Below are 12,668 nucleotides of genomic sequence, written 5' to 3'. Positions count from 1 at the left end.
TGTTGGCTGACTACTGTGGGTTGCTGAAGAGGAACTGTAAAGTAGAAGGATCTGCAAGAAAATCAAATAAACGAAAATTTGACCCATCGCAGATATTTTTAAAATGAGAGGTGAGTATTTAGTGGATTTGTTACCACACTGCCCTTTTTAATAGTGCTTTCAACATGTATTTAAATATAATAAATACCTGTTAGCTTGACTTCTGTTCCATGAATCTCTAGTTAAAGAAGTAATGCAGGATCATCTAGATATGAAATAGTTAAGTTATACTTCAGTCACAGCATGGATTTGTTAAGAGGCAATCTTTGCTGACCAATTTTATTGGAAATTATGAAAGAGTAGCAAAGGAACTGGATGCAAACAACAATTTTGACATCATGCACTTAGATTTCAGAAAAGCTTTTACACATAAAAGACTGCTATAGAAAAGGGAGCAGTATGGCATTAAGGGCAAGCTGCTGCTATGGATAAAGAGAAGGATGACTGGGAGAGACATAGAATGGTTTTTGGTGGGCATTGCTCTTCTTAGATTAATATTATTATCAGTGTCCCCACGGGTTCAGTGCTGGGGCCATTGTAGTTTATATTTATTAAATATTGATGAAGGTATCATGTTTAATGTCTAACTTTGCAAACCATATGAGGCTGGCAGGATAGTTAATCACAGTAATCAGGGTATGCCACTTCAACAAGATCTAAACAAATTAGGCAGACAGGCTGAGAAGTGGCACTTGAAGTTTAATATTGATAAATGCAATGTACTTTATATGAGGAGATGTAATTCCAGATTAATGTCCCAGCTGTGTGGTACCACACTCAGCTCAGTGGAGAATGAAAACAGACTTGGGGGTAATTGTGCGGCCAGATATGTTATGTTATTGTTGTTATGTTGGTTTTTAGGAGCATTAGCAACTAGGGCCATATTGCTCCGGGGTATGCGGTGGTCATTCCCTGACCTTTCCGCATCCTCCGTATTTGGTGGTGACGGGCTCGAACCCCGGTCTAATCAAGAAGCGTGTGCTACGCACTGCTGCTCCTTCCCACCTGGCTACGGAGGCGCCTAGGCCAGATATGAAGTTCTCTGAACAATGCAGACTGTCTGCCAGGACAGCTCATGGGATTTTGTCAAAGATATACAGAAATTCTGCCAGCAGGGATAAGGATGTGATCAACCCATTGTATAAGGCAATGGTTAGGTCACACCTTGGGTCCTGCATACAGGTCTGAAAGGCTCATTTTAGAGAGGACATGGATCTGTTGGAATGGGTGCAGAAAAGAGCAACAAGATTGGTGAGGGGAGCAAATGGGTGCTCTTATCAAAAAAAGGTTTCAAGTCTCCAAATTTCAGCATTCTGGAGACTAGACACCTGCAAGGAGATCTGACTGAGGTGTTTAAGACCTTGAATAGACCGAGTAAGTTTAATGCTGATGGAATCCTTCCTCTTATTCAGACTACACATGAGAGTGTATAAATTCATATTGAAGAAATTGAGGGGATATAAATTGAAATTGAGGAAGGATGATTACAGATTGTTTGTGCAGAAATTTACCTTCAGCCAGAGGGTGGCTGATCACTGGAACTAACCCCCCACCTAGCTGATGCAGTATAAGCTTGCTTTCCTGCATCATTTGCCACTACTACTAATACTATAAATTATGCTCCACAAAATGATTTATTTAAAGTACAGATAGTTTTTTTTGAGTTTTTATGTGAATATGAGAAGGTCAAAATGGTAGCCTGAAACTAGGAGAATAAACCATAAAACAACTTGTGAATCTAGTGGGAGCATTAATCCTAAATAAACTGCATTAGCATTCTGCATTGAATTATTTTTATTATTTTTTTACTTTCAGTATATTGTTTTTAGATGGTTAGTATCAATGCAAAATTGCTGAGAGAAAAAAGCAGGAGCAGACTCATAACTAACCCCCAATTGCCAAAAGGCAGCTGGGGTTATGAGTCTGCTTCTGCAAAAAAAACGTTTCTATAGAAACAATAAAATTCAAAGCTTACAGAAATACTTACTCTAACTCCTTTCTGGTTACTGAAGTCAGTACTGAGGCAATGTACAGAAATATTTATCTAGATTTAAAAAAATAATAATCAAATTAAAAACCAAATAAACACAAAATGCAAATTAAAGATATTGTTTAGAATCTGTAGCATATTGGACAAACAGTATGGAATGGAGTACACAAACAGAACATTTATTTATTCATTCATGAAATTAGAAGCTAATGTACCTTATAAATTAGAAACTGAATCTAAAACAAAGGGTTTTAGTTTCTTTCTGTATTGTTTCAGCAGTCTCAAGCACACTGGTGCTCTGCTTGTGCATTTGCAGTTTTCAGGGTTTTAGGTTTTAATGGAACGATAACTTGTAGAGATATTTTTTGGCATGAGATTCAGTTGATTGAAAAGAGAAAATAAAGTGAGAGTTCCTTCAGAACTGGTGGAGTGAAAACGAAAAGTCTGTGGATGATCAATCAGCAATTTTCACCTTTAAGCAGTATTATTTGATAAAAATGATGACCCAGACTACTGCTATGACTGACAAGAAGGAGGCAATAATTCTTATACAGTTTTGGAAGGGAGTATAACACTTTTACAGCCATGAGAAACATTAGTGCAAACAAGAAAGATATCAAGCAATCCACAATGAAAGATTGTTGGAGAAAACTTTTCCCACACTTTGTGCATGACCAAAAAGATTTCCAAAGAAAAAAAATGTCCCAAAGGAAATTTTATGTGGTGAAACACCTTAACCTGAACATAGAAAATGAAGATGTGAATAAGTTGCTGGAGGTTGCATAAAGAAGACCTAATGACTAAAAATTTGACTGAATTGCAAGCATAATTGCAAACTGAAGAAAGGAATGATAGTGATGATGGAATCTCCAGTACCCTTCAATGAACCTAAACCTCCAAAATTTAAGAGAATTCATGAAGGAGATGGAAGAGACAACAGACGTCACTGAGCATTCTGATTCCGATTTTTAAAGCAGTAGTAATGTTTTCAGAGGCCTTCGTAACCAAGTGTTTGTGTTTTGAGTATAATTAATACTAATACAGTGTTAATAGAAATAGAAATATTAATAGAAATTAAAGAATTTGCTTACTTAATTCCCTCTATATAATAAGGTTGGATTTAGTTCCCAATCATACTCCATTACAGACGCAGTCAGATAGGCTTCACTGACTGAAAGGCATATATGTATAATCAATGCTAACAGCTTTAGCTTCACAGATGTTACAATTTATGGCAATGAGTCTCCAAGTCAGTTTGCCTGACTGCAACTGAGGGGGAAAAAACCCTACCACCTCTATCCACGATCAATTAACTCAGCTATATTTGGGGGGGGGAGAGAAATATCTTTCATAGCAACAGAGAATACATAGAGGAATGGAGGAGTGACCTTTGGTCACTCCTCCATTCCTCTATGTATTTACCTATACATATATACCTATGTAAACCCTTTGGGGAATGATGCTTAAGTTCTATACTGTGAGAGGGAAAGTTTGACATTATCAAACATGGCACAAGAGCCCTTAAATGAATAACAATGCATGGACTCTCTTCTTCTTCTTTAGTGAATATTAATTAAAAACAGTAATTAAACTTAATTAACTGCCATATATGCAATGACTGAAAATCTAAATGTACATTGCATGTAATTATGCAAGTAGAAATTACCATGAACAAGAATTGTTATAGCATATGGTATTCACCTAGCATTGTGACCAGAGCAAAGTTTATGATGTCACTGAAGTTTGTTGTTAGAAGGGTAGAAAGGCAAAAATTCCTCATAGTAACTTGTATGGCTGCTGGATGAAGCTGTATCCGAATCTGAATTTTGCTGGTTCATGGCAGAGAAGAAAAATGCATGAGATACATATAAATTAATGGGTGACATGGAAGCCTGTGATAGATATAAGCTGGTCTGTAACGAAGTCACAAAGGAGATTAGGCAGGCAAAAGCAGATTATGAGAAATCCTTGGCAAAGGATGCAAAGAAAAACAGAAAAAAGTTCTTTACCTATGTAAACTCTAAAAGGAAAGGGACGAATCAGATTGGTCCACTGGATATTGATGGTTCAACTGCTGATGATCCTGCTCAGGTGGCTAACAAACTAAATGAGTATTTTGCATCTACATTCACACATGAAGAGTTATTCAAGAAGGGGAATGCCAGAGGTGAGGTGAAGTAAACTCTGGCATTGAGCTAGATGATTTTGTAATAACTGAGAGGAAAGTGGAGGAGAAATTGTTGAGGATAAACATAAAAAAGGCACCTGAGGAGGATCAGATCCCTCCAGTTATATTAAAGAAGGCAGCAAAGGAAGTAAGCAAACCCTTAGCCATAATTATGAGAGCTTCTTTGGACTCAGGGGAGGTACCCATAGACTGGAGATATTAAAATGTGACCCCAATTCACAAAGGAGGATCAAAGGCTGACACAAGTAATTATAGACCTGTAAGTTTAACTTCTGTTCCAGGAAAATTAATGGAGGCACTGGTCAAAGAAGCACTGCAGGATCATCTAGACAAGAATTCAGTTATAGCTCGGACACAGCATGGTTTTGTTAAGGGAAAGTCTTGCCTGACCAATTTGATTGGATACTATGATGCAGTCACAAAAGAACTGGATGCAGGGAATAACTTTGATATTATATATTTGGATCTTAGAAAGGCACTTCCACCACTTCCAGCCTGCTGAACATCAACAGTCCATTCAGGTGCCATGATTCATGTTGCTTTCTCTAAATACAGATACACCCATCAGCAGGATAGAGTTAAAAATTGGATTCACCAGACCAGGCAACAGATTTCTACATGTCAGTGGTCCGGTGTTAGTGGTGACATACTCATGCAACGTCTTGTCTCACACTGAGCATTGGTGACTGTGATGGCCATCAACTGACACTGCCTACATGAGTTAATATGCAGTGCATAACCCATGTAGATAAATGTGGATGGGGCCTAAAAAGATGTACATTAGCAATAATCTAAAAGGCGATCTGTGGTTCAACCTTCTTCAACCAATGCCAGTTATTACCTATGGAAATGTCATCTGGTTTACCAGAACAGCCATAGTGAGAAACAAAAGAAAATTACAAGAACTCCCCAACTTATGTAATACTCGATTTACGGAAATTCGACTTTACATAAGTTTTTGCCGGCCGGTGCAAACTTAAAAAAATCTTGGAAATGTACTTTGCATCCTGTAGGAATAAATGGAGGTATCGTGAAAATATCGTAATGTGAACCCAATAACACATTTTTTTTTTGTTTTATTGTAATTCGTTCCAAGTCCTTGGAAGTTGAAAATTTCACTATACAGGTGACCCCCGCTTAACGCTGATAATTCGTTCCAGAAAAACAGAGCGCTAAGTGAATCTGCACTAAGCGAGCTCTGCATTCCCATAAGGTAACATATGTATTTGTAAGTTGCGGTCGGTGCCATAGGATATTTCCTAATCAATAATAAACGGTAGTGAAAAGATGGACAAATATCGGTCAAAATATTTAATATTCAAATATTTGTACATATAAAATATTCTGCATTACGTACATATATAATTATGTGGTAACTACTTACGTATCAAAATTAAACTTAAAATTGCAATTAAAATCATGAATTTAATTGATCTAAATTGATTTTAATTGATTTAATTTAATTGATGAATTTAATCATGAAAAATGTGTCGATTTTGGGTTGAACTTTGGCCCTCTTTTAAATAAACTAAAAGGGCTAAAAAAATTGAATGGCAAATGCCTAAAAAACGGTACTCACCTTGTATAAATCTGCAATAAATTTATTGGTAAATGGTGGCTGAATTTAGTTTGGAAGAAGCATTAAAAAGAATGGGGTAAAAATATTTTTAAACAAATTTTAAAATGAGCGCAAGGAAGTAGAAGTGCAGATCTCCAATCCTTGGTTGTCCTTAAAAGGTTGAAGGACGCGAATGAAAGAATGAAATTAAAGAGAAGACCGGTGGCGCCAATAGTCGTTGCGAGAGACTTTCGTTAAATGAACCGTCATCAGTTGGCAAATGGAAGAGAAGTGAGCGCGTGTTGTATTTAAAGTTGGTCTATACTCTCGTGATGCTCTTTTTGACACGTGGGAACTTTAGCTGCGAGAGGTTCCAAGCCGGTGAGAGGTTGAAGGGAAGTTTTGCGTTAATAATATTGAGATCGGAATGGTGTCGGTACCATTCGATGGTGAGGGCTTCATATTGAAGAATTCTGTAGCTCGATCTAAGTTTAATAATAATGATGGCAGAGTCGATAAGGGGGGTGTGGTTGTGGTTTTCAGCATGGGTTGTTAACTCAGTGCAGGATTGACCTGTCCTGAAACTGTTGAAGTGGTTTGTTGTTTGTTGTTATTTTGGTTTTTAGGAGCATTAGCAACTAAGGCCATATTGCTCCGAGATATGCGGTGGTCATTCCCTGACCTTTCCGCATCCTCCGTATTTGGTGGTGACGGGCTCGAACCCCGGTCTAATCAAGAAGAGTGTGCTACGCACTGCTGCTCCTTCCCACCTGGCTACGGAGGCGCCTATTGAAGTGGTAGTATGCGCGGGTGTTGGAAGTTGTGGAGGAACCGAATTTGGTGGTAGTGCTGCCGATGTAACAGGTGTCGCAGTTTGGTTGGCATTTTATGAGATATATTATATTATTGAGATCATTGATGGGATACTTGTATGTTTCTTTATAAGAATTAAATAGGGAACCTAGTTTATTATAAGTAGAGAAAGTGAGGGAGATGTCGGTATCTTTGAATGTACGTCGGAATTGTGCTGCGAGTTCACTATGGTAAGGGAGAACTATGCGAGTATTTGTCTTGTTACTGTGTCTGATGGGGTTATTAATGTTGTTTTTAACGGTGGATATTGTGTGTTGAATGAGTTGAGGGGGGATAGCTCCTGGCTATGAATTTATCAGTAAGGTATTGAAGTTCATTGTGTAGATCGTTTTGTGAAGAGCTGAATTTGATAGCATTGTAGATTTGGTTGTATAGGACGGCTTTTTTGGTAATCATCCCCTTAGTACAAAATATAATTTCAGCATGGGTTGTTAACTCAGTGCAGGATTGACCTGTCCTGAAACTGTTGAAGTGGTAGTATGCGCGGGTGTTGGAAGTTGTGGAGGAACCGAATTTGGTGGTAGTGCTGCCGATGTAACAGGTGTCGCAGTTTGGTTGGCATTTTATGAGATATATTATATTATTGAGATCATTGATGGGATACTTGTATGTTTCTTTATAAGAATTAAATAGGGAACCTAGTTTATTATAAGTAGAGAAAGTGAGGGAGATGTCGGTATCTTTGAATGTACGTCGGAATTGTGCTGCGAGTTCACTATGGTAAGGGAGAACTATGCGAGTATTTGTCTTGTTACTGTGTCTGATGGGGTTATTAATGTTGTTTTTAACGGTGGATATTGTGTGTTGAATGAGTTGAGGGGGGATAGCTCCTGGCTATGAATTTATCAGTAAGGTATTGAAGTTCATTGTGTAGATCGTTTTGTGAAGAGCTGAATTTGATAGCATTGTAGATTTGGTTGTATAGGACGGCTTTTTTGGTAATCATCCCCTTAGTACAAAATATAATTTCAGCATGGGTTGTTAACTCAGTGCAGGATTGACCTGTCCTGAAACTGTTGAAGTGGTAGTATGCGCGGGTGTTGGAAGTTGTGGAGGAACCGAATTTGGTGGTAGTGCTGCCGATGTAACAGGTGTCGCAGTTTGGTTGGCATTTTATGAGATATATTATATTATTGAGATCATTGATGGGATACTTGTATGTTTCTTTATAAGAATTAAATAGGGAACCTAGTTTATTATAAGTAGAGAAAGTGAGGGAGATGTCGGTATCTTTGAATGTACGTCGGAATTGTGCTGCGAGTTCACTATGGTAAGGGAGAACTATGCGAGTATTTGTCTTGTTACTGTGTCTGATGGGGTTATTAATGTTGTTTTTAACATTAATAATCATCCCCTTAATCATCCCCTTAGTACAAAATATAATTTCAGCATGGGTTGTTAACTCAGTGCAGGATTGACCTGTCCTGAAACTGTTGAAGTGGTACTCCTGGACATCCTATGCATCTAGATGACTTCAATTCGAAAGTGAGAGTCATATTTCTACCGCCAGTCGACGTCACTCATCCAACCTATAGATCAGGGTGTTATTTCATATTTAAAAGTATACTATTTATGCACAACATTTGCTTTTAAATCCCCCACATTTAATTTTAATTTTAAATCCCCCACAGCGTTACCACCAAACAATAAAGTCACCCAATCCTTCGCTGCTTTGAAACCTGGCATGTTTTTTGCTTCTTTCAATATGAAACTTCTTTTAGGCATTCGTTTCCACAAAAGTCCTGCTCCATCTATGTTATAAACTTGTTGAGAAGTATAATTCAATAATTTTAACAAGTTCATTTTTGAAAGGTTCGGCTCCTTGATCTGCACTTGCAGCTTCTCCCTGGATTTTAAATCTATTCAACCAGCCCTTACCAGTTTTAAATGGTTCCACTTATTTTTTTTTTTAGGTGAGTTTTCTTCAGATCATCATATTGGCTAATCTCTCTCTCTCTCTCTCTTTTTTTTTTTTTTTTATAATATTTAACTTAACTGAATTCTGCATTGGACATTATCTTCAATAAAATTAGTTAAAGTCTTTTCCATTTCAATCCTAATAGCCAGCCTAGCCCTAGTTGCTTGCAGTGGAACAGCTATCTTTCCTACTGTTAAAATTAATTCTTTATTTTTTTATAATTGTTCTTACAGTTAAACTTGCAAGTCCTAAATTATGGCACACATCCACTTGTCATTGACGGGAATCAATTTGCTTCAAAACGTCTAATTTAATTTTCAAATTCAGTCTTTTTCTTACATTTATAATCTTCGTACTGTGCCCAGACGTTGCTTTTTCATTCTTATTGGCCATTATTAACTCTTCGAAAATGTAACTGTGTTGGTTGCATTAATTACGATACAATGTTCAAGTAAACTGTCCGTTACGCACGATGTCTAATACTGTACTGAGTGATGACTAGACTTCGGATAAATGCATATAACACAAATATTACAAGCAATATACTTGATCATTTTTTAAAATGTTGATCTCGGAACTACGTAACAAGTGACTGTACTGCAATTAAATTAGTGTGCAAGAAAATTTCACTGAGCGTGGGAAAATTTCTCAAGTCGGCGTGGGAAACGTTTTAATGCTGTTTTGCTATTCATTTTCAAGCTATCGACTCCATCAAATGAAACGATTTCGTTAAATAAGCCAAAAATGCAATCTGTAAAAAAGAGTTATAGTGATCTGTGACAGCGTTCTAGTCAGATATGGGTTATAATATAAGAACAGCATTATAGCGAATCAGCGTAAAGCGAACCACATTATAATGGGGGCCTGCTGTACTGTATTACTAAGCTATTTATGTCTCTAAAAGGTCATATTTATAATGGAAATTGCACTACCCTTTCATCATTATCATATGTTCCTGTTATAAGAATCAATTCTGAACGTTTTTGTGATATTTTTCTAAAGCATATTTCTTGAGGTCACGACCATAAAACAATAAAAACAATTTGCACTTTCCAGTTTATTGGGCTTTTCGATAATGCAATAAAATAGTAAACATGATTTTATTGCATTTGCGATAATACCGATAACTGCAATTGTGTGGGTTTTTACACTATTATAGTGAAATGTGTTCCCCTTCACTAAAATCTTCAATCATATAAAAAACAAATTTTCAGAAACTTCTCTTCATTCTTATTTACTTATTACAATGATGAAGGGAAAGTGACCAATAAAAAGTGCAAGTGGTGGTAATGCCAGGAAACGAAACAAAATTGATTTAGAAATGAATATGAAAATGATTAAGAAGTACAAAGCAGGACAAAGTTTGTCATCTACTGTAAGGGAATTAGGTCTCGCCGCATCAACAATGAATAGTATTTTAAAGAACGGATGGTGCGCATATAAAAGAACATGTCAAAGGATCAATGCACTTAAGAACAATAGTGAACACAAAACAGCATTCAGGTGCTATATTGAAGATGGAACAGCTGATAATAATATGGATCGAAAATCAGATTCAGAAGCGAGTGCCCCTGAGTCTAATGACCATTCAAGCAAAAGCAACAAGTATTTATAAAAATATTAAGGATAAGTATGGCAAACCCCAACCCAAATTCATGGCAAGCAACGGATGATTTAATAGGTTCAAGCATCGCACTGGTTTCCATAACGTTAAAGTATGTGGTGAAGTCGCCAGTGCCGATTCTACACCTGCAAAGAAATTTTGTGATGCGTTGGAAAAAATTATTGATGAAGGCGGCTATTCAATGCAGCAAACTTTTAACATTGACGAGACTGCTCTGTATTGGAAAAAAATGCCGGATCGAACATACATTGCCAGAGAGGAAAATACAATGCCAGGTATCAATCAAAGTGTCAAAAGATAGGGCCACGCTTTTGACTGGGGCTAATGCAGTGGGAGATTACAGATTAAAACCACTGCTTGTGTACCATTCTGGAAATCCTTATGCATTTAAGGGCATCACTAAAGCCAACCTACCCGCGCATTTCCGATCGAACTAGAGAGCATGGATAACAATATCTCTCTTTAAGGAGTGGTTTAAATGCTGCTTCATTCCCAAGATTGAAAAATATTGTAAACGACAATGATGTTCCTTTCAAGATTTTGCTTCTATTAGATAATGCTCCTGGACATCCTATGCATCTAGATGACTTCAATTCGAAAGTGAGAGTCATATTTCTACCGCCAGTCGACGTCACTCATCCAACCTATAGATCAGGGTGTTATTTCATATTTAAAAGTATACTATTTATGCACAACATTTGCTCAGGCATTGTCTGCAGTAGACGATGAGATAAATTTAACATTAAGAGACTTTTGGAAATCTTACAATATTTACCATGCCATCTTGAACATTAAGGCGGCCTGGGTGAAAATTACTAAAAGTTGTTTAAATGGAGCATGGAAGAAAATATGCTGACAACATGTAAAAGGCTTCAAAGAATTTGAAAAAGATGAATCATATGAAGCGGTTACAGATAAGATTGTAAAAGTTGCAGAGCTACTTCAGTTGGAGGTTGATGCCAAAGATGTGGAGGAGTTAATAGAGGAAGAAGAGAAGGAATTTTCTAACAAAGAACTTATTAACTTTCAGGCAGTGATAGTGAAAGAAGAAAATGCTGACCAAGATAAAGATGAAACAAATGAGGAGCCGAGATGCTTCAATACCAGAGAGATGGCAATAGCATTTCGTGAAATTGCATCGGCAATGGCGAGGTTTGAGAAGATGGTTCCCAACATTGAACGATTCTTAAAAGTTAACAAAGGGGTGAATGACATGCTTGCTTACTACAGAGAAATCTAAGATGAAAAGAAAAAAAGCCACCATCCAGTCATCCATTAATATGTCTTTCATAAGGTTGAGCGGCCGATCCCTTCTAAATCTCCACAGTCCTCAACCTCCGCAGCGGCGTACTTATCAGCAGAATATGTCAATTCTGGAAATGATGCTCAAGAGGTAAAACTTACTGACATTACACCTGTCTCTTCTCTTTTTTTGTAATTTCATAATTTCGAAAATTTTTTAAATTGTAAGCTTTTGTAATTTTTCATGCGCATGAGATAAAAAATTGAATAAATACAATAAATAATTCTATTTACATGTTCAACGAACTTGTCTTTTTTGATTCAATCAATTCAGCAAGCCCAACTGCGAGTGCTGAATAAGCGTGGGAGAAATTCCGACACGTAAATTCCAACTTACGTAGCGTTCTGCGATACACAACCCATACGTAAATGGGGGAGTTCCTGTAGACTGAATACTGAGGATATTTCTGCTCACTATCAGAAAAACAGTCTGCACAGTCAGCACTTTGCCCTGCTGTTGATCCTCAAAGTCACACTGAGTATTAGCATTAGTAAACGCACATAATGCAAAAAAGCAAGCTTTTTTTTTTGGCATTAGCCAAAAAAAAATCTAATTTCACCCATCCCCTCACTCCAAATGTTTGTCTAGTTTTGCCTTGAATCTATTTAAGCTCTCAAATTCTACAACGACAGATGGAAGTTTGTTCAAGCAATCAACTGCACACTGGCTAAAGGCAAACTTCTGCACATCTGTCCTACAGCTGTCTTTCCTCAATTTGAATTTATGCCCTATCGGGTGATTATTCTGAGACAAGAGGAAGAATCCCATCAGCACTCAGCATGCTCAAACTATTCAATGCTTTATACACATCAATCAGATCACCTTGCAGGTGCCTAGTCTCCAGACAATGTAATTTGCAAAACTTAAGCCTTTCTTCATAAGAGCAACCCTTTGTTCCATTCATTAATCTTGTTGCCCTTCTTGTTGCACTTGCTCCTGCTCCAGTAGCTCTACATCATTCCTAAAATGAGGCCTCCAGACCTGTATACAGTAATCAAGGTGTGGCCTGACCATTGCCTTATACAAGGGGATAATCACCTCCTTGTCCATGCAAGAAAAATTCCTGTATATCATTGACAAGACACCATGAGCAACCCTTGCAGACTGTCTGCACAGCTCAGAAATCTTCATATCTGCCCCCCACAATTACCCCCAGGTCCTTTTCATTCTCTACC

At 37.3% G+C, this 12,668-nt stretch overlaps 1 protein-coding gene across 1 annotated transcript in view; it reads right to left on the bottom strand.

Annotated features, from left to right (window-relative positions):
* Positions 1-12,668, bottom strand: part of LOC150080979 (protein grainyhead-like) — a 271,124-nt gene that overhangs the window by 115,118 nt on the left and 143,338 nt on the right. The window contains exon 9 of the mRNA XM_090380871.1: positions 2,027-2,083. Coding sequence (XP_090236997.1) covers positions 2,027-2,083 — 57 coding nt within the window. The remainder of the gene's footprint in view (positions 1-2,026; positions 2,084-12,668) is intronic.

The sequence above is a fragment of the Mastigoproctus giganteus genome, chromosome 9 (genome assembly GCF_048544385.1).
Source record: "Mastigoproctus giganteus isolate SK-2022 chromosome 9, ASM4854438v1, whole genome shotgun sequence".
NCBI lineage: Eukaryota > Metazoa > Arthropoda > Arachnida > Uropygi > Thelyphonidae > Mastigoproctus > Mastigoproctus giganteus.
Note: the sequence above shows the minus strand (reverse complement) of the source record. Positions and strands in the feature narration are given on the sequence as shown.